This window comes from Hypanus sabinus, chromosome 12 (assembly GCF_030144855.1).
Source record: "Hypanus sabinus isolate sHypSab1 chromosome 12, sHypSab1.hap1, whole genome shotgun sequence".
Classification (NCBI taxonomy): domain Eukaryota; kingdom Metazoa; phylum Chordata; class Chondrichthyes; order Myliobatiformes; family Dasyatidae; genus Hypanus; species Hypanus sabinus.
In genome coordinates, this window is record NC_082717.1 from 46,945,674 (window position 1) to 46,957,824 (window position 12,151).

Consider the following 12,151-nt stretch of genomic DNA (forward strand, 5'->3'; position numbering starts at 1 on the left):
TTTCTGGCCTTCTCCCTGTAACCTTTGATACTATATCCAATTAAGAACCTATCAATCTCTGCCTTAAATATACCAGATATACCACCCACCTTGTAAAAACTCATTTCAGGGAGGTAGCACCATCAATTTGTGGGAGACTCATGGGAGAGGTGGGATGTCTGGAATAGAGTAGCTCCTTCGCAGCTAGCCAGCTAGTTTAAATAATGCTAGCTATGCTAATGAGTGAATGACACCTGTTAAACTCACTTCAACACGTCGTTTACATTTTAACCCACAATGGGCAATAGAAAAATCACTGTTCTAAACAGTGCAGCGAGCAACTCCATCATTATTTTTGACCCCTATCAGGCAGGGGTACACTTCAGTGTAGTCTGGGGTGAAGTACATTTCATATTTTCTTTTCTTTGGAACACTCTGCCATGGTTCGTTCGTTCGTGTTCTCTCATTCCCACTCTCTCGCTCTCAAAATAAAATCGATTTCTGGGATATTGTATATAATTTGCAGGCATCAGGGAGCCCCTATCAATATGTGAGAGACTCCTAGAACTTCCGGGAGAGGTGGGATGTCTGAATATACCTAATGTCCTGGCCTCCACAGCTGCATGCAACAACAAATTCCACAACCTCACCACCCTTTGGCTGAAGAAATTTCTCCGCATCTCTGTTTTGAAAGGGTGCCTCTCTATCCTGAGACAGTGCTCTCTTGTCCTAGACTCTCCCATCATGGGAAACATCCTTTCCACACCTACTCTTTCTAGGCCTTTCAACATTCACAAGATTTCAATGAGATCCCTCCTCATCCTTCTAAATTCCAGCAAGTACAGACCCAGAGCCATCAAACATTCCTCGTAAGATAACCCTTTCATTCCTACAATCTTCCTTGTGAACCTCCTCTGGACCCTCTCCAAAGCCATCATATCTTTTCTAAGATAAGGAGCCCAAAGCTGTTCACAATACTCAAGGTGAGGCCTCACCAGTGCCTTAAAAAGCCTCAGCATCACATCCTTGCTCTTGTATTCTAGACCTCTTGAAATTAATACTAACATGGTATTTGCCTTCCTCACCACCAACTCAACCTGCAAGCTGACCTTTAGGGTGTTTTTACCACAAGGACTCCCAAGTCCCTTTGCATCTCAGATATTTGGATTTTCTTACCATTTAGAAAATAATCCACACATTTATTTCTACTACGAAAGGGTATGACCATGCATTTTCCAACATTGTATTTCATTTGCCACTTTCTTGCCCACTCTCCTATTCTGCCTAAGTTCTTCTGCATCCTTTCCTCAACTCTACCTGCCCCTCTACTAGTCTTCATATCATCTGTGAACTTGGCAACAAAGTCATCTACTCCATCATCTAAATCATTTATATATAGCATAAAAAGAAGTGGTCCCAACACCAACCCCTGCAGAACACCACTAATCACTGGCAGACAACCAGAAAAGGGCCCTTTCAATCCCACTCACTGCCTACTACCAACCAGCCAATGCTCTAACCATCTTAATAACTTTCTGTAATACCATGAGCTCTTTACTTCGTAAGAAGCCTCATGTGTGGCACCTTGTCAAAGGCCTTCTGAAAGTCCAAATATGCAACATCCACAATATCCTTCTATACAACATCCTTTATCTATCCTACTTGTAATCTCCACAAAGAATTCCAACAGGTTCAACAGGCAGGATTTTCCCCAAAGGAAACCATGCTGACTTTGCACTATTTTGTCCTCTGTCACCAAGTACTCCATCACCTCATCCTTAACAATTGACTCCAACATCTTTCCAACCACTGAGGCCAGGTTAACTGGTCTGTAATTTCCTTTCTACTGTCTTCCTCGTTTCTTAAAGAGTGGAGTGGCATCTACAATTTTACAGTCTCTGGCACCACACCAGAGTCCAATAATTTTTAGAACACAGAACAATACAGCACAGTACAGGCCCTTCGGCCCACAATGTTGTGCCAACCCTTAAACCCTGCCTCCCATATAACCCCCCCCCACCTTAAATTCCTCCATATACCTGTCTAGTGGTTTCTTAAATTTTGCTAGTGTATCTGCCTCCACCACTGACTCAGGCAGTGCATTCCACGCACCAACCACTCTGAGTAAAAAACCTTCTTCTAATATCCTCCTTGAACTTTCCACCCCTTACCTTAAAGCCATGTCTTCTTGTATTGTGCAGTGGCACCCTGGGGAAGAGGTGCTGGCTGTCCACTCTATCTATTCCTCTTAATATCTTGTATACCTTTATCATGTCTCCTTTCATCCTCCTCCTCTCCAGAGAGTAAAGCTTATTAGGACTTATCCGTCCTAATGTATTTTAACAACTCCAACATCTCTTCTCCCTTGATGCTCCAGAACATCAACCTCACTCATATTGTCCTCACTGTCATAAAGTCCCTCTCATTGGTGAATATTGAAGAGAAGTATTCATTGAGGACCTCGCTCACTTCCACAGCCTCCAGGCTCATCTTCCCACCTTTATCTCTAAGCGGTCCTATCTTCACTCCTGTCAACCTTTTGTTCTTCACATAATTGAAGAATACCTTGGAGTTTTCCTTTACCCTACTCGCCAAGGACTTCTCATGCCCCCTTCTTGCTCTCCTCAGTCCCTTCTTAACCTTGCTACCCTATATTCCTCAATAGACCCATCGGATCCTTGCTTCCTAAACCTCACATATGCTGCCTTCTTCCGTCTGACTAGATTTTCCACCTCACGGTCTTTCACCCTACCATTCTTTATCTTCCTCACTGAGACAAATTTATCCCTAACATCCTGCAAGAGATCCCTAAACATCGACCACATGTCGATAGTACATTTCCCTGCAAAAACATCATCCCAACTCACACACACAAGTTCTAGCCTTATAGCCTCATAATTTTCCCTTCCCCAATTAAAAACTTTCCCATCCTCTCTGATTCTATCCTTTTCCAAGATAATGTTAAAAGTCAGGGAGCGGTGGTCACTGTCCCCCAGATGCTCACCCACTGACAGATCTGTGACCTGACCCGGTTCGTTACCTAATACTCGATCTAGTATGGCATTCCCCCTAGTCAGCCTGTCAACATACTGGGACAGGAATCCATCCTGGACACACTTAACAAACTCTGCTCCCTCTAAGCCATTGGAACTAATCAGGTACCAATTAGGGAAGTTAAAGTCACCCATGATAACAACCCTGTTATTTTTGCACCTTTCCAAAATGTGCCTCCCAATCTGCTCCTCGGTATCCCTGCTGCTACCAGGGGGCCTATAGAATACTCCCAATAGAGTAACTGCTCCCTTCCTGTTCCTGACTTCCATCCGTACTGACTCAAAAGAGGATCCTGCTACATTACCCACCCTTTCTGTAGCTGTAATAGTATCCCTGACCAGTAATGCCACCCCTCCTCCTCTCCCCCCCCCCCATCCCTTTTAAAGCACTGAAATCCAGGAATATTGAGAATCCATTCCTGCCCTGGTGCCAGCCAAGTCTCCGTAATGGCCACTACATCGTAATTCCATGTATGTATCCAAGCTCTCAGTTCATCACCTCTGTTCCTGATGCTTCTTGCATTGAAGTACACACACTTTAGCCCTTCTACCTCACTACCTTTACACCCTTTATTCTGCTTCTCTTTCCTCAAAGCCTCTTTATATGTTAGATCTGGCTTTACTCCATGCACTATACTTGCAGCTCTCGCATGACCTTTATCCTCCTCCACTTCACTATCTGCTCTAACACTCTGGCTCCCCTCCCCCTGAAAATCTAGTTTGAGCACCCTAGCAGCACTAGCAAACCTTTCCGCAAGGATGTTAAGTTTGCTAGTGCTGCTCTGGGGGGTTTAAACTAGATTTTTTGAAAAATAATTTCTAATGCCATCACAATCTCTAATGCTATCTCTTTCTGAACCCTAGGGTGCACTTCATTTGGTCTGGGTGGCTTATGTACCTTTAGGTCTTTCAGCTTTTTGAGCACCTTCTCTCTTGTAACAGTAACTGCAGCCACTTCTCTTCCTTCACACACTACAACATCAGGGACACTGCTAATCTATTCCACAGTGATGCAAAATACTCATTTAGTTCATCTGCCATCTCCTTGTCTCCGGTTATTATTTCAATGTTCATTATTTAATATACATTGGTTAGCAATTTTGAAATCTTTCTTCAAATGGTTCAATTCCTAAATAAGTTCAAACTATGGAGTGAGGGAATGAGTTTTCAGTGTGGTCAACAACTAGAGTTTTAAGATTCCCAGTGGTTAACTGGAAGAGTGTTCAATTTGTGATGAGATGCAGGGCATGTAGTCGCTCAACAGTCTGGAGATCATGAGGGATCAAGCAGAGCCATTAAGCACTTTGCTTTCGGATGATTTTGCCAAGAGGCAGCATATGGATGAGTAATAATGAGTACACCAAAGCAAGACCAACAACTTGAATTCACTCAGAACCTTTTTCCATAAAAAAACATCACAAACAACTACAATGCAGTGAAAAAGCAAAACCCACAGAACTTCAGGTCTTCAACCTGCAAACTCACATGTTAAGTATAGTTCCAGCATTATTTGATTTTACTAAAATCAATTGTTAGCTGGGAATATTTGATGTTGAGCCACAGATTTTTGTTGGGCAGGTAGAGTCAGAGTTCTACAGCACTGAAAATAGCCCTTCGACACATACTGACCAAGACGTGCATTCAAGCTAAGCCCTGTATTCCAAGGACATTCAGTTCTACAGCAGATCCCAGGGCCTTTCCATTCAATGTAAAAGTTCTACCTTGCTTTGTCCTTCAAAAAATATAGCACTTGGCACTTAACCAATTAAACTGTATTTGTCTTTCTTCAGACAGCGACCCAGCCAGTCAAGATCCCACAGTAATTCTTGATACTCTGCTTGATTGTCTATGACACCAAGTACTTTGTACAAAAGCTTAGTTAAACATTCATTTCTTAAGGAGTGGCTTAAAGAAGAAAGAGTTAGAGAAAGGGGACTTCAGAACTTAGTACCCAGGAAACCCATTTATGGAACTCCAATGAAAATGAACATGAGAAAATCTGCAGACACTGGAAATCCAAGCAACACACACAAGATGCTGGAGGAACTCTGCAGGCCAGGCAGCTTCTGTGGAAAAGAGTACAGTCGATGTTTCAGGCCAAGACCCTTCATCAGGACTGAAGAAACAAAGATGAGGAGTCGGACTTCCAACTCTGACTCCTCACCTTCGATCTCCAGTCCTGATGAAGGGTCTCAGCCCGAAACAACAAGTATTCTTTTTTCCATTGACGCTGCCTGATCAAATAAAGTAGATGACCAAGACCCCAGATGATTTGGGGAAGTTCATTTGAAATATATAGGGCTGGAGGGGGTTAGACACAGGGAAGTGTGAAATCATAAGACTGTCTAAGAAAGAAAACAATTACATCCACTCAGAATCAGGTTCATTATCAAACATGTGATGTGAGAATTTGTTGTTTTGCAGCAGAGTTTAGTGCGATACATAAAAAATACAACAATGACAAATGTACAGAAAAATCCTCTGAATATTACAGCCCAAGTTCAGAAAATGATATACAATGCATTCTCACTTACTAAAATTGCCCTTCTGGAATTTCTCTTCTTAGTAGCCTTTACCCTCTGCCCTAGTTGGATTTTAAATAAATAGCAATTGACACACAGTACTCAGAACATAATACAAAATAAACATACAATACAATGCAACATGCAAGACAAAACTTACAGTGCAAAGCCTCAGTGAATCTCTTGATGACAAGGTTCAAAGTAAAATTATCTATGTCTAGGTTACCAAATATTACCCAGAGATTCATTTTCTTGCAGTAGAACAAAGAAATACAATAGAGTCAGTGAAAAACTAGTCAGAAAGACTGACAAGCAACCAATGTGCAAAAAAAAACCAAACTGCAGATAGAAAATAAACAATACTGAGAGCACAAGTTGTTGTGCCTTTGAAAGTGAGTCGATAGGATATGGTTGATGATCATTTCAGTGTTGTGGTGAGTGAAGTTGCTCACACTGGTTCAGGAGTAATAACTGCTCCTGAATATGGTAGTATGGGACTCAAGGCTCCTGCACCTCCTTCCGAGTGGCAGCAGTAAGAGAGTGGGGCATGGATGGTCGGGGTCATTGATGATGGACGCTACTTCCTTGTGGCAGCACTCCTTGTAGCTCTGCTCAATGGTCAGGAAGGTGCTTCATGTGATAAACTGGACTGTATGCACCACCTTTGTAAGCTTTTTCATTCTTGGGCAATAATGTTTCCATAACAGGTCATAATGTAACTAGTCAGGATGCTCTCCACTGTTCATCCGTAGAAGTTCGTCAAGGTATTAGATGACATATCAAATCTGCGCAAACTTCTAAGCAGAGTCGCTGTTCTTTGATTCTCTGATATAATGACCAGACCATATCCACCTCCAATCCCCTAATGAGCACGTGACAGGACTCCCAATTTCTTCTTCCTGTAGCTCTTTAGTTTTGCTGCCACTGAGTGAGAAGGTGCTGTTGTAGCACCACTCAACCAGGTATTCAACCTATACGACGATTCATTACCACCTTTGATTCAGACAGTAACAGTGGTGTCATGAGCAAACTTAAATATGGCATTGGAGCAGTACTTAGCCTCACAGTCATAAGTATAAAGTAAGTAGAGCAGGGGGCTAAGCACACAGCCCCACGGTATAACTGTGTTGATGGTGATTGTGGAATATTTTTAAGATAAAAACTAGGAGGAAAAGACTGGATGAGATGAATGCAGCAGGTAAGAATTAAATTTTAAGAATAAAAGGTTTACTTAGGAGAAATTTATGGTTGTTCAAGAGACAAGGGAAATATTTGTATCATCAGGGAAGACACATTTGCAGCCTTACAACACATTAAGATGGATAAACCTCTGCAGGCTGATGCAGAGAATTCTTAGTCTTTGAGCAGCTAAAGAGGAAATACAGGAGGCCCTTGTGGGCATTTGCTTTAGCATCAGCCGCTGAAGTAGTTCCTGAAGACTGGAAGGTAGCTGATGTTGCTCTGGATATAAAAGGGTATCAAGGACAAGTTATGGATCTACAAGCCAGTTAAACTTGCATCTGTGGTAGGGAAGTTCGTTTGAAGGACAGAATCTGCTAGCAATTGGATAGAGTCTGATTAGGAGGAGTCAGCTTGTCTCTTTGCGTGGAAAGTTATGCTTGATGAACCTTTAGTTTTATTGAAGAGGTAACCAAAAAAGTAAGAAGTAGAGCAGTGGATATTGTCTATTCGGATTTTATCAAAGCCTTCAACAAGATAGGCTGATCTGGAAAGTGAGGTCACATGGGATCAAGAGAGAGCTAGTTAAGTGGATTTAAAATTGACTCGGAGGTAGGAAACAGGGAGGTGGTTGAAGGTCAGGCTGATTTTGGAGATTAGAGGCTTAGCCTCTGAACAGAGATTGAGTCACCTGGGACTATACTCACAGAAGAATGAGAGGGAATCTTACAGAAACATAAGATTATGAAAGGGAATAGATTGGATAGAGGCAGGGAAATGGTTTCCATTGGTATATGAGGCAAAAACTAGGGAACATAGCCCCAAAATTTGGGTGAATAGACTAAGGATGGAGATAAGAAGAAAATGTTTTTTCCCCAGAGAATAGTAACTAGTTGGAATTCCCAGGGAAACAGTAGGGGTTACCTCATTAAATATACCCAAGACACAGATGAATTTTGCATAGATGGGGAATTAAGAGTTATGTGGGAAAGGCAAGTAAGTGGAATTAAGTCCACAACTAGATCAGCCATGATTTATTGAATGACAGAGCAGCCTCGATGGGCCAAATGGTATACTCCTGCTGTTCTTATGTTCCCATAAAGATTATTTGTCAGAATGATGTGCTGTGTTGGGAGCCTTGTATTCATGACTAACATGAATTATTTGTATATGAATGCACAAAGCTTGATCAGTAAGCTTCCAGGTGATACAAAATTAGGTGTTGCTGATAGTGAAAAAAGGTTTTTGTAAATTACAGGGGATCTTGATCAGTTAGGGAAATGGGCCAAGGAGAGGCAAATGGATTTCAATGCAGATAACTGTGAGGTCAAAGTCAGATCAAAGTAGGATTTATACCATAAAATGGTATGTCACTGGGGAGGGTAATGGAACAGAGAGCCCTAGGAGTATGTGCATTAGCTGATTGAAAGTGGCATCACAGGTAGAGAGGGTTGTGAAAAAGGAATGAGGTGCAACTTTTTAGAACCATGAGAGGCAAAGATAAAGATGGATGGTTCCACTCACCTTCCAAGGACAGTGGAGACCAAAACTAGACAGCATAGATTTAGGGTGAGAGCAGAAAGATTTAAGAACAACTTGAGATGTATCATTTTACACAGGGAAGTTACATGGAACAAGCTACGGATGCCATAGTCAGCATGAACTCATTGGTCCAGAAGACCTGTATCCCTGCAGTTTTGCTCTGTGACTCTATAATATGAATCCAACTAGTTACAACTGTGTCACAAACATATCACCAGGATCATACAAAGAGCAACCTAAAGAAACAGTCTGATTGGTTAAGTCAACCTTATCAATTTATCAGTTAGGAACTGAATTTACATCATTGGCCTAGATTTACCTAATCCAAGTACAATACAAGCTCTGCTGAAAATAACTGGAATGTCCCTTCACAACATTTTACTAATTTTTTTGGAAGAACCACTCTAGTGAAAGCTCATGCACAACATTTTGTAATTCTTAAGATTATCATAGCATGTTCTAACTTTATCCATGTGGCGAAAAAGAAAACTCCATCGTGAAAAGTTTGCTGGGGAATAAAGGAAACAAAGAGACCATGGACATCAATGGCTCCAATGGCATCCGTATTCAGATTGGCTGTGCTCCAGAAATAGCCCCAAAAAATCAATGCAGTTTTCAACTTATGTAAAGAATTTCTCATTATAATTCATAATTTACATACTTGGGGTCCGCCACTGATATAGTAGAAATTTATTTCCCAATTCACATGCATGTTTTCCCACATAACAAAATATTCACACATTCAGCACAACAGCAAGTGTAAACACCCATTGTTCAGGAATGTACAGTAACATTTAACTGTGGAGCCAGACTTACACGGGGTATAAATGCAGCATTCCGTATAGTCTCCTCCATCTCCTTCCCCTCAGGATGTATTTTTGACACATGCATCCACATTCTTTGCCAAGTTCGCTCATCAATGGGGAAACCACTTTTATTCACATAGAAAAGCACTCCACCATCTTTTTCATCTTCCTCGCTGGTACATTTGCTGACGTTGTTCGGAGCAGTTGTCGGGTGTACACCTGCACTGTTACCCGCTTTAAAGCTGCTTTGCTTGCCAGCTTTGCCACCAAAGCTATGGCCATTGGCGCCTGTCATGTTGGTAGTACCCTGCCCGTGATTCCCTAATTCCTGCTTTTCTGGTACTGTGCTCACTCACCTAGTTCATCGCAAAGCGATTATTTTAAATTATTGCTTCCAAATTCCATGGAACTGCTACGCCGACCATTTCTATTATTTCCATCTGTAATGCCCGTCTCCGCCCTGCCTACCGCTAACCATATTTTTGTTACTCCGTTACCGGCAGACTGCAAGTTTCACTCATTGAAGGAGGTAGGGGTGGTCACAAATCATCCGCGTCGTTCCACTGGCTGCTGCCTCCAATTGGCAGGGCGGGACTTACATTCCAGACAATGTTATTGGTTGTGACTTGATTATAAGGCGGAGATAGAAGTGAATAACTAAAAATAAATTACCATCTCTTTCAAACCCGAGTATGATCTCGCGACGCACGGTGGGTATGGCTGAGGTCTCCATATGAGGGTCGGCCTGAGTTCATTGGGTCTGTGCTACTGCCACCCCCTGGCATCCCCTTTAGTCAAGCGATGCACCTCTCCTATATACTTCTGCACGTTGCAAGTGCTATTGCCCCTCAGAAAGGAATAATGCTGCTTTTAGTCTGATGGCATTTCTATGGACTGGAACTGCATCACTAAACCTGCAGGCGTAGATCAGGTTATGCTTTTTTAAGCCTGGGAGAGTGTTTAAGTGACAGTGACCCAACAGGCAAAATAAAGTCAGGTTACACAGATACCCGTCGATCCACTGTGCCCTCTATGCTGTGGCGACTCAAAGTAACTTATGAAATGTGAGAATACCCATCTGCACTAAGAGGCATTGCTTGCCAAATTGGAAACACTCTATGGACTGGAGAAAAATCTTCCTCAAATCCCCTCTGAACTTCTGATCCCCTAATCCCGATCCTATGTGTCCTTGTTTGAAGTCTATTATTGTTTCCTATAAAAAGTTTTCTACCATCTGACCTGGTTTGTAGGAATTTAAAAATGGCTTTCTAATCCACAGCAAAGTAAGGTTTCTAATGTTACAGGTGCTACATCTGTCCATTCATGGATGAAGAAAAACTTGAGAGTTAAAGGCTTGACTGGAGAGGATTGGAACTTCTTACTTAAACTGCACATTAGCAAAATTACACTTTAGCTTGGAGAGCAGATTTTACAGACAGACAGACATACTTCATTGATCCCGAGGGAAATAGGGTTTTGTTACAGTCACACCAACCAAGAATAGTGTAGAAATATAGCAATATAAAACCATAAATAATTAAATAATAATAAGTAAATTATACCAAGTGGAAATCAGTCCAGGACCAGCCTATTGGCTCAAGGTGTCTGACACTCCGAGGGAGGAGTTGTAAAGTTTGATGGCCACAGGCAGGAATGACTTCCTATGACGCTCAATGTTGCATCTCGGTGGAATGAGTCTCTGGCTGAATGTACTCCTGTATCTAACCAGTACATGCAACTTGGACAGCATCCTCTTTTCAGACACCACCGTCAGAGAGTTTAAGCAGTGAGCAACTATTCTAAATATTTGTATTGCATCCTTTACAAAATATTGGGCAGTCATTGCCAGATGTGTAAGCATTTCTTCCAACTGAATATTAGAAAGACTAAAGCCATTATCATAGAAACATAGAAAACCAACAGCACAATACAGGCCCTTCAGCCCACAATGCTGTGCCGAACATGAACTTTCTTTAGAAATTACCTCGGGTTACCCATAGCCCTCTATTTTTCAAAGCTCCGTGTATCTATCCAGGAGTCCCTTAAAAGACCCTATCGTATCCACCTCCACCACCGTCGCCGGCAGCCCATTCCACACACTCACCACTCCCTGTGTAAAAAACTTACCCTGACATCTTCTCTATACCTACTTCCAAGCACCTTAAAACTGTGCCCACTCATGTTAGCCATTTCAGCCCTGGGAAAAAGTCCCTGACTGTCCACATGGTTATAGCCTAGCTGTGAACTAACCTTGTGTATAAAAAATTATTACAGAACCACTGGGCAGTGGCTCTCTATGAAACAAATCCATCCAGTTTCATTTCTTGGTTATTTCCCTGATATTTTTCCCCTTAAATGATCTGTTCAATTCTCTTTTAAAAGGCATGATTGAAACTGCTTCCATCACCTTATAGGCAGTGAAATCTTGATCATGGTTCCCAGCCAATTGCGAAAGTGCTTCGTCAGGTCAGCACTGGTTTCATTGGTGAACATTTGAAATCTGTGCTGCCTTCTTCTCAGTCATTCCACCATTATTCACCTTGCGTTTACCCTTGAAGGTTTTGAATTGAATATTTGTACTTAATTCATTCTGAAATTTCTTAGCTCCAATAACAACACTCCAAGTTTCTCTAATCTAACCACATAATTGAAATCATGAATTCCCAGGGCAATTTAACTTCATTCTTTTTCACAAATCCCATTCCCTAGCCATCTTCCATCTGGCAACTGTGTGAAAATGAACTAGACAGTCTGCAAGCTTTCTGTCATATTTAACACAGAATTAACTCTGAGACCAGTTAACCAGGCCTTTACTAAGATCACTCATTTCAAACTCTGTAACATCCAATGCCACCCCAACCTCAACTTACCTTTGTATCCCCACACTTCACTGTTCCATTGCCCAAGTCCCAATTTATATCAAGTCCACTCATCCATCAACCATGACAAACATTTTCAAACCTAGTTATTAGCTTTGTTTTCAATTTTCTTTCTGCCCCTTCTTATCAGATCACCAGTTACACCTGTGTAAGTCTCTGAGATTTTGGTTCTCTCTTGTACATTTGTGAAT

General features: G+C 41.8%; 1 protein-coding gene across 1 annotated transcript in view; it reads right to left on the reverse strand.

Moving 5' to 3' along the window:
- The window catches only part of vash2 (vasohibin 2), a 136,559-nt gene extending 126,999 nt beyond the window's left edge, over window positions 1–9,560 (reverse strand). Inside the window, exon 1 of the mRNA XM_059985335.1 lies at window positions 9,092–9,560. Within this exon, the coding sequence (XP_059841318.1) occupies window positions 9,092–9,376 (285 nt within the window). The 5' untranslated portion in view covers window positions 9,377–9,560. The remainder of the gene's footprint in view (window positions 1–9,091) is intronic.
- Window positions 9,561–12,151: the final 2,591 nt, after the last annotated feature.